Below are 22,562 nucleotides of genomic sequence, written 5' to 3'. Positions count from 1 at the left end.
CGCTCAGAAACAAGCTCAAAGAAGCTATTTGTCTCTTTTAATTCCGATAAGACCCAGGTAAACACAATTCAATAACACGCTGCACAAAGGAAACCGATGTGCTTGATTTTAATCATAAAAACCAGCTTAAAAGTGAAACGCCTCATAATCACAGATTTCATACTACAGAGAATCATTCTCTCATTTCACAGAACATTTGAACATTAATTAAAATGTTTCATTTATCCATAAATGACTCATTCTGAACATAAATGTCTTGTTCTGAACATTTCTTTTAAAAATCAGCAAAAATGTTCTGTGGCTGAAGATATATATCATTAAAATGACAGTCTGTAAGATTTTTAAAATACAGAAAAACAGTGTAATATTGTAAAATATTTGTACAATTTAAAAGAACTGTTTTCTATTATAATACATTGTAAAAGGTAATTTATTCCTGTGATGCAAAGCTGAATTTTCTACATCACTACTCTAGTCTTCAGTGTCACATGATCCTTAAATCTTTCCAATATTCTGATTTGCTGCTCAAGAAACATTTCTTATTATTATCGATGTCAAAACCAGTTGTGCTGCTTAATATTTTTGTTCTATTCTTCAATTAATAGAAATTTCTAAAGAACAGCATTGATTTGTAATAGATATATTTTGTAACATTATAAATGTATCTACTGTTACTTCTCAATTTAATACATCCCTGCTGAATAAAAGTAATAATTTATTTTTTAAAATATGTGGCAGGAGTTTTGAATGAAATTAACATGAAGTAAAATGGTAATTAATGAATCCTTTTATGGACCAGATACGGTTGGTCTCTTTTTAAAACGCTCAACAGATTATTGCAGAAATGAAAGCCGCTTTAAAAATTGTAAAAGGATAAAAAGTTGACATTTAAGATTACTGGAAAGCAAATACTGAACTAAACATTTGTATTTTACACAAAATGTATATTTTACAAAATAATTTGGGCTATAAGATTGCGTTAGGAAATCAAAGCCATATGTCTAACCAAAGTTGTGTTGCAAATTTGAAGTTCCCGCTATGCCCGTAATGCAATGTCCAATTTCAAAATGGTTATCATAGGATGAATTTTGGTTGGTTTGAAAACAAATTTATGACGATTACTAAAATATGTCATAGGGAAAAAGTCAATAAAAAAAGAGCATCTAGTGACCCGCTACTGGGACACTGACAGGTAACACAGCTATAGATGGGCAGCTCACTATAGCTTTTGAAACAGAGCTATTGTCATCCTGTATTGATAGATGGTGCTGATGACGACCAAAGTGTTATGCTTCATAATCACTTTAAATACTTGTCAGTATTTTCAATGCTGATCTCAAACCTACACTGTAAACTTTTTTTTTTTTTTTTTGTAAATAAAACAAAAATTACTGGGGATCATTTTACAAGAAAATACTATTTCAGTCCTTACTATTATTACAAAATAAAATATAATATAAATAAACTATAACCAAATATAATCAATAGCCCCATTTCCACCAAAATTACCCAGAACAATTTGTCCCAGGAACTTTTTTCCCAGGAACTCTTTTCCCCCCCAGACCTGCTGCTGTCTGCATTTCCATCACGGTCTAAAGTACGGCGAAGATTAGTCCAGTGACGTAGGACTGCGCACGACTTTCCAGAGCCCACTGGATTTAGTCCTCTGCAAATAAACTGACTTTTAGGTTGAAATAAAATGCTGCATGAACTCAACCAATCAGCATGTTCAGCGCCCAAGTCCCACCCCCGGAAGTTCCTGAACTTTGAAAAAGTACTAGCTCGCAAGCAGGGCGGTTTTAAGGGGGAAATCTTTACCCAGAACTTTATTTAGACCCCGGTTCCTGCAGTCAAAACACACCGAGTACCACCCCAAAGTCCCTAGTTTCTGCACTGTAAAAAAATTATTTAAAAAGTTACCTGGTTGCCTTAAAATTTTGAGTTCATTGAAATTAAAAATTTGAGTTAATACAATGATCATCTGAGAATCGACATCACCCTTTATTCAAATATTATTAAAAAATTTTGTTAGTATATTGCGTAATTGTGTTTTATTTGTAATAATGCAGTGAAACATGCCAAATTGTGCTATTTTCATGATTTATCAGAACATTTTTTATTTATTTATGAGGTTCAGATACAATAATATTTTGAGTTTCTATTTATTATACCAATTTCCTTCATTGTATCAACTCAAATTTTTAATTTCAATGAACTCAAAATTTTAAGGCAACCAGGTTACTTACTTTTTTAAGTTAAACCAACAATAATTTTTTACAGTGCATAGGGAAAGTTCCCGCGGTGGAAACGCGGCTAATGTGTTACTTGCAACTTTGCAATTATTTGTGAAACACTTCAATTTCCAAGTGAACATTTTTTCTACAACAATATTTTTCAGTGTATAACAATTTATCAATTGATTATTATTGTTACAGTTTGAATACAAGCAGCTGTTCCGAGATCAGCGGGTCCATCCACAGTAACGATTCAGTGTTTTCGTCCATGCAGGAGACTGAGAACAAATTCACCGACTCCTAGAAAATAAACCACCTGTACGATGCCAAACAGCGGAGCGATGACCAGCGCACGACAGTACGCCCCCTTCAGGAACGCAGAGGGACCCTCGTGATGGAGAATCTTACTGTTGGGAAGATTACGAGATGTTCAGGGAATAAAATAAGAAACATAGTGATGAAAGACTTTTTGTGTTGTGGAGGAAACTAAACAGTTAGTGTCGGTTTACCTGATACAGTCTTTGATTCCGCTGTAAGTGTCATCGTGACGTCCACGGGCCAAAGACTGAAGCCTGGTTTTTAGCACTACAGCACAAACACACACACATACAAATGATTAGTTTGCATTCATAAAATTCTGTCCTCTATAACAGACTAGCTGCATTTACATGGACCCTAATAATCTGATTGTAATCGGACTAGTAGCATAGTCGGAATAAAACGTTCATTGGAATGAATTGGCCAAATCCGATTAAATTTCATTCAGATTGTAAAGGGGTGGTTTAAACCTATTTTATTCAGTTCGTTAGGATATGTAAACACTTGATCAGATTGGAATGTTTGCATGTGCAATGATGTAGAAGTGACATATGACGCACTGAACGAGCTGTTGTTGTTGAATATAGTGTCATAAATGCTGTGTCAATTTAATATTCTCCCTCCGCTCATCGTATGTGAAGTGATGCAGGACAACGTTGTCCCATTAGTCCTTGCTCGGGACTCTCATCCACAGAAAGAAAACGAGAAATGGTTGGAGGATGGTTAGTTTGTGCCAAACAGCGGGAAACTGTATATTCGTGCAGTGTGTGAATGTCAAAAGATCAATTCCAATTTGAAGCTTGTGACATATAGTGTGTTTCTCAAACGGAAGGCTGTGTTGTTGTAAGGCTGCCACATCATAAAGCCCCACTGAAGGCCATCTCAATTTGAAGGATCATTGGAAGGCAGCCTTCATTTCGCGACCTTCATTCAGTTCATTTTGAAGGATGCATAGAGTCAGGGGCGCAGCTAAGGGGGGAAAAGTTAGGACGATTCTAAGGGCCCACACACTTTTGGGGCCCCCAGAGATTGGTTTTATTAGTAGTAACAGTACAAGTAGTAATGTAATGGAAATAATAAATGTATAATCTACCAGAGTTACAAAAAGCAAAACACTCCACTCATGAACTGCTCACGGGTTAAAACAACATTTGCTCAAATCCCACTCCGACATGAAATTTCTTTGTACTGTAGGCTACTATCATTGTTGTAGCCATTAAAAAAAAGTTATTTAGTTTTATATTAATGTTTAAATATTATAGTTATTTTGTATGTCTATGTTGTCAATCTGTCCATCTATGTTGATTATGAAAAGTGAACAGCATAAGTGAGAAAGGTCACATAAGATGTGCAATGACAGGAGACATGGAGTGGGTCAGACATGATTGTGACCACTTCATTAAGTTTTGTTTTGTATAAATTGTATCTTAATTTTAATCAATGTTTCATTAGCCAATTGGGGCATTCTGGGTAAAGCGAGCAGAGCTTAATTGGTCAGTATTATTAAATTGCAGACAAAGATTTTGGATAGCTAGGTTGGTGCAGTAGGGGGCCCAACATCATATTCTTTCATAGGGCCCAAAATTGCTAGTGGCGCCCCTGCATAGAGTGTATCCTTAATATCCTTCAATCACCCACAATCCTTTGCACATATTCCAATTCAACTGTAAGACAAAAAATAATGTTTTCAGAGATGAAGGCATACATGTTATCTTTTGTTTTGGTGTAAAATGAATCACCTAACACTAAACTGCCAATAAAGTGTGCCACTGTGATAACACAGACGGTTGTCACTTACTGTATTGTATTAATAAAAATCCAGTTAATATAAAGATTTTTAATACAAAATCTATTAGTATTTTCGTGCTATGACCCTGTGGGTGGGAACATGTGTGACCTAGCCATGTGCACTTACTAGGCCCTGTCCCAAATGGCACCCTAAACCCTCACGTCTTCCTCTGAGTCCGCTAATGCCGCTTTGACTGCCGGGAAGAAGTCCGCTGCGTAACCCGCACCAGTGCGGGCTTGGCAGAAGTGAGCATCGAGGGCGCATATCGACCTCAAAGGGGGCACTTGCGAGCACCCTTTTGAGACCTAAAATGACAAATGGGACACCCTGCAGTCTCGTGGACTTAACGGACACGCGCACGCAGCGGCCATTGTAAGTCTACAAGACCGAAAGTGCACATGAAGTGTGCCATTTGGGACAGGGCCCTAGACATTCTCATTCTAGCGTTCAGTGCTGAGGAGGAGCCTAGAAGGACTGGTATAGAAAGGACACACTAGGATGCAGCCTTCCTTTTGATCACATCAACCCGACCACTATATAGCGTTCATGTAAACACTTTGTTCGAAAACACAAAGGTGTCTATGTAAACATGGCTATACTGGCATTGCAATATGGCAAAAATTTTGATGACAATTATTGTAAATTGTAGGTTACACCTTAGTGTATGTGGGAGTTTGAATGCAAGAGACTGGACAAGATTCACATTTATGCATTTACTGTTTGTACTGTAATTTGTTGACAGACCATGCCATTGCGATACAGAAAGGAAAAGACAGCACTGCATAGCACAAAGAGAAAAGAAACAGAAAAACAAAAGTAGAAATGTGAACGTCTAATGGAAATGTATAGAAATATGCTTGACATTTTATGACAACTTGTTCAACCATTTTGCATGTAAAGACTTATGCTATGGGCTAATGCTTAAATGTTGTGGGGGGTTTGAGTATTCAACAGAGACCCATTACAATACATTTTGATCAACATGACATAAGCAATTGATAATGTAGGAAACAGCAGAGAATTGTACATAATCATTTGCATGGATGCACACAAGCATTTGCAACTTGTTCAAAGAAATGAGAAACTGCTTTTTTATGTGCACAAGTGACACAATGATGTGAAGATTGAACAGGTAGCTTTGAGAATTTCTATTCTGATCTTAGAAATGTACCAAAGCGACTGATAAAAACTGTAATAATACAATGTTAGCTAACTGTGTGCTTTGTATACACATTTCTGAAATACACAACTTGGACACAGTCTCCTCTAATAACAAATCTGATATGAAATTGCTAGAAAATCAAAGCCATATGTCTAACCAAGTTGTGTTTCAAATTCAAAAGTTTCAAAAGTTGATTTCACAAAAATTTAGTCCACGAAAAGGTCTTAAAATAATGTTTTCAAATGCAATTATTCAATATAAATTATTGGCTGATAAACCTAAATTTGGTGCTAAATTTTAAATATTTGTTCTTTATATACACTGTAGACACTGTTGACAGACAGACAGACAGACAGACAGACAGACAGACAGACAGACAGATAGACAGATAGACAGATAGATAGATAGATAGATAGATAGATAGATAGATAGATAGATAGATAGATAGATAGATAGATAGATAGATAGATAGATAGATAGATAGATAGATAGATAGATAGATAGATAGATAGATAGATAGATAGATAGATAGATAGATAGATAGATAGATTTTTTTATTATAAATATTAAAAATACTTATTCAGAAATGAAGCATTGATCAAAAGTAATATTACAGTTTTGTACTGTTTTTTTAACAAATAAATGCAGCCTTGTTGAGCATAAGAAACTTAATTCAAAAAGATTTAGATTTAAAGCTTTTGAACCATATAGTGTGCATCTCATTAAATGCATCCATTCATACAATGCAGACTATCTCACCGTCCACAGGGTTGACAGCAACAGCTGCAGTGCAGCCTGCAAGACAGCCAGAGAGGAAGGAGATGTAAAATGGAGCTGAACCGTCAGTGTTCCTCCTGCCTAGGCTATTCAGGTGAGCAAACAGTGGGAAGTAGATGATGGAAAAGGGCACATCCCTGAGGGAGAGAGAGAGAGAGAGAATTCACCAGTGTGAGATAAAGGATGGAGAGACAGCACATTATGACTAAAAGCGTCCCACAGTTTGAGTGACTCTGTCAGACCGTAATAGAGTGGCACCCAGTCCCGTGTAGAGACCAGTGATGCCTTTGTCCTTCAGCAGATCTCTAGAGAGTTGGAGAGCTGTGGGAGACTTCAGCTGATCAACAATCACTTTGGCCCCTTCTCTTCTGCCAATTAGCTTGCTCTGGGCCTCTGTCAGAGACATTGGCTATGTTCAGAATAGCATATTAATATATTTTTCTGCAGTACACTACTGTTCAAAAGTTTGGTCAGTAAGACTTTTTTTAAACTAATACTTCTATTTATTTAGCATTAAATGGATCAAAAGTGACAGTAGAAACATTTATAATAATACAAAAGATACCTTTTTGTTTTATTCTATTTTTCAAATAATCCTGAAAAAATGTATGGCAGTTCTCACAAAATCATTAAGCAGCACAACTGTTTTCAACACTGATAATAAGAAATGTTTCTAGAGCACCAAATCATCATATTAGAATGATTTCTGAAGGATCATGTGACTGAAGACTGGAGTAATGATGCTGAAAATTCAACTTCACGTCACAGGAATAAATTAATCAATATTTCACAATATTACATTTTTTTCTGTATTTTTGATCAAGTAAATGCAGCCTTGTTGAGCATAAGAAACTTCTTTGAAAAACAATAAAAATCTTACAGATAGTATAATATGCAGATTGTCTATATGCATGAAATGAAATACAACAGACTTTAATGCGCAGGATAGCAGATCCCGCAATGCAACGCAACTTGACATTTGTTTAATTTCTAGTGCGTATATAATGAACTAGCAGAATATATTTCGGACCCATTATTTGATCTAAACATGATCAAACTAAAAGGTGTTTTTATACCAAACATTTTATTTCTAAGAATTAAACTAAATGCCACTTGCTGAATTAAACATGCATATATATATATATATATATATATATATATATATATATATATATATATATATATATATATATATATATATATATATATATATATATATATATATATATATATATATATATATATTTAAATTGTTAGATAAATCGTAAGTGTGACATTATAAATACAACATATTGTTTCCCAACTTAAATTGGCTATACTTAATGTTGGATGTATAAACCTGAAGAGGAACATTTTCAATTAAAAATTATTTGTATAAACAACTTTCACAATAAATGTATGTAAGCAGCTTACATACTATGTTACGAATACTGCCTTACAACCCCAGTGAGCGAGATAAAGGGGACTATAGTGAGAAAAACTCACTAAAGATACAAAGCAAACATACAATTCAATTATGTATACAGCAAGAGAGGGAGATAGAACTGAAACAGTTGAAATGTTTGGTAGACTTTATCTATTTTTGCTTTGTCTTTTTATTCTCTGAAATTTTCTGGGGACCCCTTAGAACCTTCTGGAGGACCCGTTTTAAAACCCCTGCTATATGTAGTATAATGAAGTGTACAGCATGCAAGGTTTCATGTTGTTCTATGCTACAGTGTTGTCACATGTCCACATTTCATGTTTAATTCAGCAAGTTATAATCTATGGTGGATATTGTGGTCAAGGTCTTTGTAAGTGCATTGCTTTGTGGGATGGAACATTATTGCTCTGTTGTGCACGTCACATTTTTCCAAATGTAGTATATCATCCAGTGTCCCGTGCATACAGACATTTTGTATGTTGCACACAGAAATGGTATGCATGCATCCTTAATCTACAAGACACTATCAGTGGACATGAGACGTGTCAACAATGGCAGAACGTTTCATATCTTTACCTATTCTGCCAGCATCCTGCAACTGGATCTTTAGCATCTCCATAGGAGTGGTTACAATCACCTGCCAAAACACAGACCAAGTAGAGAAAGAAGTTAGTTAAGGTAGTAAGAATGAAGGAATGTTTAGGGTTCGATATAATTTAAAGGTGCAGTATGTAAGGCTAGGCACCACGCCCCCTTCTCTTCAGACTTGATGTTCACACAAGTTGGCAGTTTGCGGACATGCAACAAAAGCAACAATGGAAGGTGAGGAGTCTCACACACTGTAAGTTGATGAGTTGATTTATTCACGTTTTAATGTGCTTCCGTTCATAGTGATTTTTAGATGGATGCCAAGGCTTTTTAGGATGGGTAGAATCTGCGATCTCTGACCCAGTTTGCTGGCTTCCACTGCAATACGCTGTGTTTAATTCGTTTTGTTTATTTTGACAGCTCCAGGGCTCTCGTGAAAACTGCAGACTATACTTCTGCATTTGTGTATCCCCGCCCAATGACAGTTGGATTGATGTCAGTTATTGTATGGGTAAGTTTATCACTGAATATTGTATCATGTGCATTATGGGTTGTGGCGAGGTTGACGAGCGAGAGACGTGGGAGGAGCGTCTCGAGTCCTCTCATGAGGGAGCACGGAGGCATTTAAGGACGAGTGACACTACTGAAGGACGAGAGAGGACCAGGCCTGGACTTTACGTTTTGTTATGGGTGTGCGCGGCAGTCGTCAGTGAGGGGCTGCCGCTTTTACTTTCAGTTTGTTTGTTTTATTGATTTTATTGAGTCTTTGAATGTTCGCCGGTGTCACAATTCACCAGTGTGAGTGCCCATGAGAACCACCTGAGGGCACTCCACTCCAGACTGTCACTCCATCAAGGACTATCTCCCATAATCCTTTGCCCGGACTCTTCAACACCCATTGATTACATCCACCTGCACCCCATTACCTAGTTAGCTCACCCTATATACGCCTGTTCATTCTGTCAATCATTGCTAAGTCTTGTTTGTTGTATATACTGCATTTCTGAGCGTTTCCCTGGTTTCATGTCTCTGGTTTTTGGATTTCTTGCCTGTCTCCCGGATTACCCTTTTGCCTGTCTCTCCTGCCTTGTTTGCCTGTGTGGACTGCTTGCCTGTGTATGACCTTTTGCTTGTTTTTGACTACGATTGTGGATTACCCTCTCAATAAAGCTGCGTTTGGATCCTCAACCTTCTGACTCAGAGCAGTTACAGCCGGTTCTCCTTCTTCCTATAACAACAAACTGTATTACATGGGTGTTAAAGTTTTTCTATACCTATTTGGCAAAATGAATAACAACAGCATTTTTCTCATTTTTCTCTTGTCAGGTAGCACCTCTTTCTTTCTTTCTTTCTTTCTTTCTTTCTTTCTTTCTTTCTTTCTTTCTTTCTTTCTTTCTTTCTTTCTTTCTTTCTTTCTTTCTTTCTTTCTTTCTTTCAGCCAAGTTTTACTGAAAGCCCATTTTGCCCGTGGTAAATTTCCCCTTTAAGTATCAAACTTGCTGTCAATTACAGAGATACATTTCAGAAATTGTAATAGCAGAAATGTGATGATTATTTCATTATTCCAAATGTGTTATTTGAGCTGTAACGTTGTGAAAGTCATGGAACCTACACTACCATTCAAAAGTTTGGGTTCAGTAAGATCTTTTATTTATTTATTTATTTATTTATTTATTTATTTTAAGAAACGAATGCTTTTTGTCAGCAAGGATGCATTAATTTGATCAAAAAGTAAACAGGAAAGACATGTGCATTGTTACAAAAAATATATTTAAAATAAATCCTTCATCAAAGAATCCTGGGAGGGAAAAAAAATCAGTTTCCAAAAATATTAAGCAGCACAACAGTTTTCAACATTGATGATACATTTCTGAAGGATCATGTGACACTGAAGACCGAAAATTCAGCTTTGCATCACAGGAATAAATTACATTTTAAAATGAATTACAACAGAAAATGAATCATATTAATTGTAATATCTGTAATAATATTTCACAATATTACTGTTTATACTGTATTTTTGATATAATGAATGCAGCCTTGGTGAACATAAAATATTTATTTCTAACAGCACTGGAAATTTCTAGATTGATCTGGAAAACCCAGACTTGGACAGTCTACCAAACATCTGATGCAATTACATATATAAATGATGACAGAATTTGCATTTTGGCTGCACTATTCCTTTAAGTTGTATTTGAGCCAGAAACATTACATTAGGAAAGTAATGGTGTGTGTGTGTGTTGTGTGTGTGTGTGTGTGTGTGTGTGTGTGTGTGTGTGTGTGTGTGTGTGTGTGTGTGTGTGTGTGTGTGTGTGTGTGTGTGTGTGTGTGTGTGTGTGTGTGTGTGTGTGTGTGTGTGTGTGTGTGTGTGTGTGTGTGTGTGTGTGTGTGTGTGTGTGTGTGTGTGTGTGTGTGTGTGTGTGTGTGTGTGTGTGTGTGTGTGTGTGTGTGTGTGTGTGTGTGTGTGTGTGTGTGTGTGTGTGTGAGAAAAATGTCGGTCCTATGAGTGCATCGAGAGTGACTAACTTGGCAGGTACCCGCCCCGCAGCCAGCTAACATTTCTCCAACCAACGTCAACTTCTGTCTGGGAGAGAGCCAGAAAAACAGAAAGATAAAGAGGGAGAGAGAAGGAAGGAGCATTATTTTTAGATGATGATAAGCCCGTTTCCTCTGTAAACAAGAAGCTCTGGGGTCAGACCCTTACCTTGTGTGATGACATCACACACCCAAACACACACGCACACATTTATTTGAATAATTTATCTGTTCATTGCAGTCTACTGGACTGTATAAATCAATAATTTAGCAGGCTAGCTATTAGTCACCACGGAGATGCTCACACAGATCCAGGTATTCAAGGTGTACTGAGTTATACCTCAATTTCTATCTATAATGCAGAAGCTTATGGACGGCTTTTATCAGATCAGCTCTGTTTTCAAAACTCTGTCTGCAAATCCAGCGATCTGGTGGATTGATTCCCTTAAAAAATAAGAAGTAGATCTGAGACTTCATCAAGCCTACATTATGCCCTCAGCAAAAAAAGAATAAATTAAAAAATAAGCATTCCTCTTTCTAAATCAGTGCAACTGTTAAATAAGTTATGAGACTTCCATTACGTCCCACTGCTGAGCACATTCCCTGTAAATGAGTCATGCAAATTAGCAAATTAATTCATTTAAATGAATATGAATCACTATAACTATGAAGGTTTATTCTGAAAGCTTGACCTTTGGTTGTACTAAAAGGGCAATTCCATAAATGTCAGGTTGTTGCAGGTTGTTATATGTATTTTATAATTACAATTTCCATTGGCCAAACAATGTATTTTGTATTGATATGTTTGCTATTTTCATTATTTGATGAATTCTTTGTCATTTGATTAAATTTAGCAGAAAAGTCCTTTAAAAACCCTAGTTATTCCTAGTTGTGAGAACTGGCTATTTTTTTGATTAGTATTGCTTATTTCAAACAAAGGTATTCTTCTAAAATTATGTCAAATGTGTAATGATTTACCCCATAGAGTATAGGGTCATTCCATGTCAACTCAATCAGAGGTCCCGGTTAAACATAGATTTTGATCATTATTTTTCAGTAGAAAGAAATGCATAAATGAACATATTGAATGCTATGGATGTATATCGTCTGGGTAATCCACTATTTTGTCGAGAGGGTCAAAATGACAATTTTCACCTGAGAATTGGAGCCAAATTACAGGGGGGTAAACATGACGCTAGAAAGATGGCAGAATAATGATTTACATTTTTACACAGAGATTGGTAGGTCTTTGAGTTAAATTGGTTGACTTTAGCAATCTTTGTTGCATTATGCCAACGGTGACAGTTCAAAAATGGGAAAAAGCACTTCTTGTGTTTTTTGCCCCAAGTTTGCATGACTATAACTCAAGAAGTATTAAGGATATCTTGATATCCATTAGATTCTGGTTCTTAACAAACTTTTCTTTTGGCATCTTCGTTTTAAAGGCCCTATATGGTTCAGTCCCAGAGATATAGAGATCTTAATGCAGCTTTGTGAGTAAATTGGTCAATTGTGCACATTTTCAGTGGTCAAAAACCAAATGTTGGTCACTTTGCATACAGTTGATTTTTTTCTTTTAAAGAACCTTTTTGACTTCTATCACCATTTATGTTTGTCTCATGAAAAATATGAACAAAATCAAAATTTTAGCCAGGGAAGTTTCCAAAATTTGGTTGATTTGACATGGAATGACCCTATAGCAGGGGTGTCCAAAGTCGTTCCTGGAGGACCACTGTCCTGCAGAGTTTAGCTCCAACTTGCCTCAACACCTGTCTGAAAGTTTCTAGTGTGCCTAACAAGACCTTGATTAGCTGGTACAGGTGTGTTTAATTGGGGTTGTAGCTAAACTCTGCAGGACAGTAGCCCTCCAGGAGTAGGATTGGACACCCCTGCCTTATAGTGTCAAACAGTGTTTGTTTATATGATGGGGGGGGGGGGGGGGGGTGTTCAACTGCTTTTTTGTAATTAAGAATAGTAAGCTTTATTACAGAAATGTATCTAAAAAACTACCCATAGAAATTTACAGGATACATAAAAAAAGAAAAAATATGCTAACCGCATATAGTAATATAATTATATACACCGATCAGGCATAACATTATGAGAGGTGAAGTGAAGAACACTGATTATCTCCTCATCACGGCACCTGTTAGTGGGTGGGATATATTAGACAGCAAGTGAACACTTTGACCCCAAAGTTGATGTGTTAGAAGCAGGAAATATATGCAAGCACGAGGATTTGAGCGAGTTTGACATGGGCCAAATTGTGATGGCTAGATGACTGGGTCAGAGCTTTTTCAAAACTGCAGCTCTTGTGGGGTGTTCCCGTTCAGCAGTGGTCAGTATTTATCAAAAGTGCTCCAAGGAAGGAACAGTGGTGAACCGGCGACAGAGTCAAGGCTCATTGATGCACGTGGGGCTCGAAGGCTGGCCTGTGTGGTCCGATCAAACAGATGAGCTACTGAAGCTGAAGATAATGCTGGTTCTGATAGAAAGGTGTCAGAATACACAGCTCTGTCAGGACCACTATCGTCAAAGATGATTGATTGACTATTAGCATATAGTTTGGATTGCTGGTAGGCTATGGTTCTGTTCTGGGCAAAAACTCCCTGCGCATCCATGCAGCCTAGCATGGATAAGAGCAGGGAGAGCAGCAATAACCCCCCTTATGGTACACAGAATAGAACCAACATAATGTGTTGCAGATAACATTAATGTTGATATTACACATACAAAGTGATTCAGGAATTTAGTCTGATTCAAGGGAAATCAGAATACCAAATCCTGACTGACAAGAGGAGGAGCTGGGGGTGGAGGAGGGTAAATGAGCTCTGGAGAAACGCGACAGCTGCTGATACTGAGGAGCCATATAATATGCATGCGGTGATAGACCTCATATTCCTATAGGTAGACGTGATCAGCTGACAGACAGCTGATGCGAGTTTGACTAACATGACCTGCCAGAACTGACGCTATACGCTTGATTGCATCACATTTTGTTGTGCATGGGGCTGCATAAAGCGCCAACAGTGGGTATGTGAGCATCAGAACTGGACCACGGAGCAATGGAAGAAGGTGGCCTGGTCTGATGAATCACGTTTTCTTTTACATCACATGGATGGCCAGGTGCATGTGTGTCACTTACTTTTGGAACACATGGCACCAGGATGCACTATGGGAAGAAGGCAAACCGGCGGAGGCAGTGTGATGTTTTGGGCAATGTTCTGCTGGGAAACCTTGGGTCCTGCCATCCATGTGGATGTTACTTTGACACTTACCACCTACCTAAGCATTGTTGCAGACCATGTACACTCATTCATGGAAATGGTATTCCCTGGTGGCTGTGCCCTCTTTCAGCAGGATAATGCGCCCTGCCACAAAGCAAAAATGGTTCAGGAATGGTTTGAGGAGCACAACAATGAGTTTGAGGAGTTGGCTTGGCCTCCAAATTCCCCAGATCTCAATCCAATCGAGCATCTGTGGGGTGTGCTAAACAAACAAGTCCAATCCATGGAGTCCAATGCATTGACAGGTCAGGGCTGTTTTGGCAGCAAAAGGGCGACCAACACAATATTAGGATCAGTGTATATTCTGAATATAGTAATAAAATATAATTCTGTTCCGAATTGAACTGAGAATGCATTTAATTTAAAGCAATTGCAAATTCCTGAATGTACCTCAATGTCTTAAATCCCAGAATTCAAATGAAAGCATCTAAACAAGAGATGTGAGAAATTAAGTTCTGTTTGTTTTTGTTTTTCCCCCAATATATGTATAAAAGTGTTTTTATTCTCACCCATCCTTGGAGAGCTGGTGTCTGAAGAAATCATTGGCAGCCAATTTGATGGCCTTTTCTGGAGTAACCAGAGTCAGATTAACCGCAGCGCCTAGAAATAAAAGTGTGAAGGAAAGATATCAAGAAGAAAAAGGGGATAAATGATGGAGTTTTTTCAAGCATGAAAACGTCCAAATTATTTAAACCAATACAATGTGAAACAGATTGTGATCACCTCTGTACATCCCACAGAATCCTTCTGATCGGATGGTTTTTATCAGACAATCAGACCTGTGAATGAAACACATCCACACACATATATGCATGTAGCTACACAAGCACGGGTGTTCGTTTACTCAGACAATGAGGAAAATAAAACATACATGCTTGTGTAGATGCGAGATCCGTTTTGCTGGTTTTGGAGGCGTGTTTTTGCCAGATCAATCGGAAACACGCAAGTGACGCCAATCAATCCAGCAATGCCTCCATTGATGAGTTTAGCTGACAGGCTGAAACAACTTTACAGATTAGTGTACAAAAGAAATCATGCCATCTAAAAAATAAGTCCACCCTATTTGTGAAAGAATTGTGTTTAAAGGCCACATATGAGGTTACAATTAATACTGAAACTAATTAAAACAGTTGTACTGACGCTTCATCTAAGTGAACTGATTTAATTCAACAAAATCGATAAAATTGAACAAGTTGTCAGTAAAAGTAATTCATAAGGGTCAAATCAAGTACACTCAAAAAATAACTCTTTGAATGAACATCAAAAAATCATGGAAAGTATTTCCACATGATTAACTTGTTTTATTTCAGCATTATGCAATTATGTTATTCCAATTTAATGTACTTACGTTGGGTCAACTTAATTTATTAAGGTTGATTCAACTTATTTACTATGGTTATGCACAGCTTAATTTAATAGTGTCAGCCCAACTAATTTGCAATGTTTTGGACCAACTCATTTATTTAAGTTAGCCTAACAAAAGTGCTTAATGCTGAAAGAAAGCCAGTTAATCACATGGAAATCCTTTCCATGATTTAATTACATTAATTCAAAGAATAGCTTTTGAGTGCACTTACAAAACCTAATACAAGATTTTCTTGGCTAGCCAGAAGATAGTTTTGTTACATTCATGGCATGCCCAGAGTAGTGATGTGTCGTTCATGAACGATTCGTTCATTTTGAACGAATCTTTAATATGACTCGAGTTGTCTCAGAGAGTGATTCGTTCATTTTGTGTTGACCGCGCATGCGCAATACGCTGAATCTGTACTGGAAAGAACAAAAATGATTAGTTTAACTTTTGAGTCTCGAGTCTCGAGTTCGGGTTTGAGTCTTTCGTTCTTCCTGTCAGTCCCATAGAGTCTATGCTGTCAGTAGCGGAAACAGAAAAGATTCGTTCTTTCGAGTCTCGGGTTTGAGTCTTTCGTTCTTCCTGTCAGTCCCATAGAGTCTATGCTGTCAGTAACGGAAACAGAAAAGATTAGTTCTTACGAGTCTTTCGGGTTTGACGTTTGAGTCATTCGTTCTTTTGCCACGTGACTTGTCATGTATTGAACACTAGTTCACAACCGTTTTACTAACAAGCACGTAGTTATTTTTTTATTTTATTTTATTTTTTTTATATATAATTCTCAGTTAATATCAGACATATACAAATATGGGAAATATATTGACTATTCAAGTCTAACATCACAAATTCAAGTCAATTAGACTATTACTCGTTTTGAATCAACTGTATTTTATTTTTCTCTATTGAGTTATATATATTTTTTTTTGTCCTTGTGTTATTAATGAATAAAAATAAGCTTAAAAATGTTACCTAAACATTTGTGATGTTAGACTTGAATAGTCAATATATTTCCCATATTTGTTTATGTCTGATATTAACTGAGAATTATAGCCTATATATATAAAATAAAAATAAAATAAAAGCATAGACTCTATGGGACTGACAGGAAGAACGAAAGACTCAAACCCGAACTCGAGACTCGAGACTCAAAAGTTGAACTAATCATTCTGTTCCCGGACCTGTGTCACATGGCTCGGCCCAGCCCCATTAGAGTCAGACACAGATGAGTCGACAACTAACATCTCGAGGAGTTCGAAGACACGAGAGACGGAGAACAAACGTGATAAATATGAAGTTGCAAAAGAAAGAATGTCTTGGATCAGGAGGTGAGGTGAACTAACAGAGTTAGACAGCAATAGCCTGACCCAACAACTAATCAATTAATTAAACGTTTCAGTTTCTTATCATTTGGCTTTGGTTGCAGTACCCTATAGTTTATTTTATTTTAGTTTTACCAATGTAATCAACATTTTCATAAGTACTAGATGGGTTGGGCTATTTAACATGTCATTTTAATTATATTTTTCTGAAATGAACGAAATGACTCGAAATGACTCGAAAAAAGATTAGTTCATTTTGTTGAACGAGACTCAAAGATCCGAGTCAGTAAAATGATCTGAACTTCCCACTACTAGCCCAGAGTAGAATTTTATTATTAAAACAACTTTAATATTTATTAGGTCCTCACCCCAAGCACATGCTGTACACTTCACCACAATGGTAACCTCCAAAAACACTATCATAACACAAACTTTTAAATACCAACATAACAAAAAATTAAGCATTAAAAAGTATCTAAATTTTCTCATCTTGTTAAAAATGCATCAAATTGTACTTTATTTAAACATTTACTCTCCGAATTCAGCCCCTTTGCAAAGCATGATGGGAAGTGAAAGTCTTATTTCTTTGGGTTACTTGATTGAAACATGTTATTTCAAAATGAAAATATCAAGTTATGTCAAAGAGTAAAGGTTTTCAGTCAGTTTAACATGAATCAATTACATTTTTAACCAGAAATCTAATGTAAAGGTGTTAAATCAAGATGAATTGCTTAAATAAGTGTAGCAAAAGCTAATGGCCTGACTCTACAAGTACATTAAAAAACATCAACACAAATGCATCTAGCTACACAATCTCAAATTCATATGTTGTGTTCCAGAAAAGAGAATCATGAGAAAGACGGTTAAAGTATCCAAAGGAATTGTTTTAAATATTTGATAGTTTTGATTTTATGAGTTGTAACTCCCCCTGTTTAGGGTATAAAAAAGGATCATCCACAGTATTGACAATGAATGGTGTTTCTATTGCGAATTCCAGGGTGACGAGTGAGGGGTCGGTTGTGGGTGGTGGGAGGGCTAGTAGAAATCTCGTTCCAGAAATCATAGATTGAGAGGGGGGCTGTGTGGACCCAGATGCCTGGAGGACCTATAAGTGTCTTCCCTAAGGGCCCCGGTCCTGGAACGAGATTAACTGACCCTCCCACCACCCGCAAACGACCACAATAGTGCAATGACCAGTACCGGAAGCCCAGTTTACCCTGAAACACCATTCATTGTCAATACTGTGGATAGTCCTTTTTTATACCCTAAAAAGGCCACATGAACTGGGAGTTATATACTTTTCAAAATGCGGTAAATAACAGCATGAGTTATATATAACTTAATTTTCTTTTTCAACATCTTAAGACAATGTTTACAAATAATATTAGCAGTTGTTTTGTATTTTTTTCTGAAAAAAGTAAGATTATATTTACTTATCTCAAAATCTGAATGTCCTGCACCAATGGCGCCCATGTTGGGTTTAGGACAGGCTGACTAATTGATCACAGAAAACTTGAAAAAAATCATGTGATCAGCATTCTTAAAGGGTTAGTTCACCCAAAAATGAAAATTCTGTCATTAATTACTTACCCTCATGTCGTTGGACACCCGTAAGACCTCCGTTCATCTACGGAACAGAAATGAAGATATTTTAGTTGAAATCTGATGGCTCTGAAAGGCCTCCATTGGCACAATGGCACGGTTCACTATCAAGACCCTTAAAAGGTACTAAAGACATTGTTACAAAGTCCATCTCACTACAGTGGTTCTAAAATAACTTTATGAATCGGCGATAATAGTTTTTGTGCGCAAAAAAACCCTAAATAACGACTTAGTGATGACGATTCAGTGAGCCGAATCATGATTCGGATCGCGTATCAAACCGCCAAACTGCTGAAATTTGCCGATTCAAACCGCTGAATCGACTCGCTGATTCATAACGCTTCGAAGCTTCATGATGCCGTGTTTTGAAATCGTCAGCACTATGTAAGTCGTTATTTAGGGTTTTTTTGCGCACAAAAACTATTCTCGCCGATTCATAAAGTTATTTTAGAACCACTGTAGTGAGATGGACTTTGTAACGACGTCTTTAGTACCTTTTAAGGGTCTTGAGAGTGTAACCACTTGTGTGCCATTGTGCCAATGGAGGCCTTTCAGAGCCATCAGATTTCAACTAAAATATCTTAATTTCTGTTCCGAAGATGAACGGAGGTCTGACGGGTGTCGAACGACATGAGGGTAAGTAATTAATGACAGAATTTTCATTTTTGGGTGAACTAACCCTTTAAGACAGACCAGGCTATGATAAATGATAAAAGGATTTGACGAAAACATCTTTCTAACGCCCCAAACAAGACACTAAAGAGTATATAACTCGTGGTTCACAATTGCCTGGGTTAAATATAACTAGCCAATATTATATTTAATATAACTGTTTGATTAACAGTTGAAAAAAAGTGTTAGAAATGTAGAAAGGTAATTTAAAAAGTAATCAAATGTAATCAGTTACATTACTTTAATAAAGTAATTGTTACATTTTAAATAGGGTACATTTCCAAAGTAAGCTTCCCAACACTGCCGTTACATCACAGTAATCATATTAAAGGTGAAGCATATCATTTTTTTCCCATGTTAAAATACTATCTTGCTTTTGTGTACTTGTGTGTTTATATTTCTGGTTGTAGGGTACCAACTATTTTTACTCTACAGTGAGTATTGACCATTTTTCACTATAAACAAAACTCACCTGATCTGCTTTTCGGCCATTTTAAAAAAAGCTATCAATAATGTCACAGGGCAGATTTTATCTAATTACATTTGTACATATTTTGAGTGTCAAAAACTTGATGGAAACTGAATTAGGTGTGGCTGATATTGAATTCCAGCACGTTTCTATTCCTGTTCCCGGTTTTGCAGCAGGGAGGTCCAACACAACCAGAGAGAAGATGGAGATGATCTGAACTTCAGGCTGCTTTACAGACTCTCTCTTAACAATGCCTAGAAAAGTCACAATAAACCTCACCATTAGGATCAAGCCAACATGCACAGACAACATCTCATGTGTTTCTCTGTATACTACTATCTGTATTTTAGCATATGATTTTATCCATTTACAGTAGTGGCCAAAAGTGATGTCTGGTGACATCTTCACCCTTTATTCAAATATCATTAAAAAGTTGTTGAAGATTTTGTAAGCATATTCCATTGTTGTGCTTGGAGTCAATTGTTTTATTTGTGATAATATCGCAATGAAACAAGTCAAATTGTGCGGACATAATTTTTGGCCAGGCTGTCAAGAAATTATGAACACATGCAAAAACAAGTGAGAACCAACTAAATATTAATAACTGATTATGTTGTTTTTTCTTTCTGTGAGCCTTTTTTTTATCAAATAATTTTGTCAGAGAGAACCCTTAACCAAGTTTAGTATTAAGGTTTTCCTTATTTTTTGATGGTTTAATCTAACTTATGGTGTGAAGTCTTTATTTATTTATTTATTTTTTACTGGTTTACTATTTGTTTTGTCAGTTTTATAGTTTATATTGAGGTGACATTGTATTTCCAATTTCTTCATTTTACATTTTGAACCTTTCTGTTGTTGAATCTTTTTATATTGATGTTAATTTATATTCCTATTATTTGTGTTTATGCTTGTGAAGCCCTTTGAGTTGCATTTCATGTATGAAAAGTGCTATACAAATAAATGTTTATTAATATTATTAAAACACACACACACACACACACACACACACACACACACACACACACACACACACACATATATAGTACATTTGAATTTAGTAAATGTATTTATTGTTTTAGGCATGTTTTCACATATATGTTTACAGGACAACAAGACAAAGATAGCTACTGAGATTTATTTATTTATTTTAGTGCTGCATGAAACTGTAAACTGCTCAAGGATATAGAGTGAGTTTCTGAGTTTCTGTGGCCATGGCAACTGCTGACTACACTACAAACATGATACTGGACTTCAAAACCATGTGCAACAAAGTCAGGAAATTGACCATTTAGAGCAGTATCAGTGGTGTAGTCGGGGCCATACGCACGCATTCGGCCGTATACTTACTTTTTGCCCTGGGCTGTTTGTGTATTAGCCAACGACTTCTTCTTCTAAAAAGTTGAAAAGTAACAACACCAGAACACAAATGTATTTTGTGAATGAGAAAGGTGGTGGTGGGGTGGGGTATTGATTCGAAGATGAGGGGGTTCTTGGAGTAAAAAAGGTTGGGAACCACTGTAAATCATTAAAAAAATGGCACCTTGCTAATTGGTTACACAATGCTTTGGTAACATTAGCACAGCACTTACACAATACAATACATTTAACATATATCTGTTCTCAAACTAATCTCACGCTCTACTTGTTACCATGATGGTAACCCTACAAAAAAAAAAAAAAAAACAGAAACTCTTCTAGCATAACAAAACATAAAACACTATAAAATCTCCCACTTAACGTTAATCTTACACACACACACAAACATTATAACACTTAATTTTGGCATTTTCTGGCACACTTTTGGTTAGAGTGTCATGGCAAAGCATGCTGGGAAATAGAAAACCCAGCCCAAACAAGTTCATAAAACTCAAAACAATGAAACTTTTAAGATTACTTAAAATGTGTCAGCTTTGAGAACTCAGAAGAAAAAGAAAGTTCTAAATACTCATAGAAGTTCATTTGTTTGAACTAATTTGTTTAATTTGAGTTGGCTCTACTCAAACCCATTAATTATTTTGAGCGGCAGGGTTTACAGTGCAGCTAAACCTTCAGAAAATGTTGTTTTTCCAACTTAGTATCTTGTGTATCTGTATATACAGAGAGAATGGTTGACTCAACTTTTAATAAATAACAACAAAGGCAATACAAACTTAAAACTTACCTTTAACACAGGACAATCGACGGAGAAAAAAACTTAAAGCACATGTTGAGCTAATTAACTGGAACAGATATAGTAGCTAATAAGAAACTGGAAATTAATAATGACCGGGAACACAGGTAAAACGGAATTAGGGAAAACAATAACAAAACACAATTAAACTAAATAGACTCGTAACATTAAGGTGGTCAAACTTAGTACAGACTAAATTGTGTTTATTGATAAACTTACAGTATTTCCAACTTACAGTATGTTACAAATCTGTTGGCAAATGCTCATATTCAAAGAGACTTCAAATGCATTCAAGCTATAAAATTTAAGCAATGTTTGGGAATGAAAGCCAAGATCTTTGCATTGATAAAGCCATGTTCTAGTTGAGTTAAAGGAACAAAACCAGCCCAACATGAATCTCACAATTCTCTCAAACTCAGTTTTGCCATGAGACTGAAGTCTGCAACCAAATGTCAGTAATCTCAATTTATAATTGAGATTATATATACATAATTTCTCATCAAATTCCTTTAAAACCAACTGATCTGACCTGCTATTCATATTACATATATAAATCATATATTCATTTACAGCTTTATACAAACATCTCATTTGTATCTATTTCTATTAATCCTGAAAGAATTATAGGAGAAACATTGAGACCAAGTTGATACTTACAGGAAACCCAACTGAGAACTCCATTAAATCTCCTGAGCTGTGAACGAGCAACTCTGTGCGATATATTTTTCTTTTGGGTACAGGCTTTGAGGTTTTTATTCTGTGCACTACAGCTAAAACAAGCCTGTTGAATGATGTGACAAATAAAACTCTGGCAAAGCCAGCATGCTCGCATTTATCCTGAATCCACAGGCAGTCTCCACAAT

At 36.4% G+C, this 22,562-nt stretch overlaps 1 protein-coding gene across 1 annotated transcript; it reads right to left on the bottom strand.

Annotated features, from left to right (window-relative positions):
- Positions 1-1,372: 1,372 nt before the first annotated feature.
- slc25a22b (solute carrier family 25 member 22b) lies at positions 1,373-22,562 on the bottom strand. Its single transcript, XM_079840828.1, has 11 exons — positions 22,357-22,562; positions 19,533-19,783; positions 14,988-15,113; positions 14,840-14,895; positions 14,626-14,716; positions 10,821-10,878; positions 8,280-8,340; positions 6,523-6,673; positions 6,263-6,417; positions 2,744-2,819; positions 1,373-2,641 (listed from the first exon to the last, which is right to left on the bottom strand). The coding sequence occupies exons 2-11, from the start codon at positions 19,550-19,552 to the stop codon at positions 2,488-2,490; spliced, it is 948 nt and encodes a 315-aa protein (XP_079696954.1). The 5' UTR covers positions 19,553-19,783; positions 22,357-22,562; the 3' UTR covers positions 1,373-2,487.

The sequence above is a fragment of the Gobio gobio genome (genome assembly GCF_949357685.1).
Source record: "Gobio gobio genome assembly, chromosome: 2".
Lineage (NCBI taxonomy): Eukaryota > Metazoa > Chordata > Actinopteri > Cypriniformes > Gobionidae > Gobio > Gobio gobio.
Note: the sequence above shows the minus strand (reverse complement) of the source record. Positions and strands in the feature narration are given on the sequence as shown.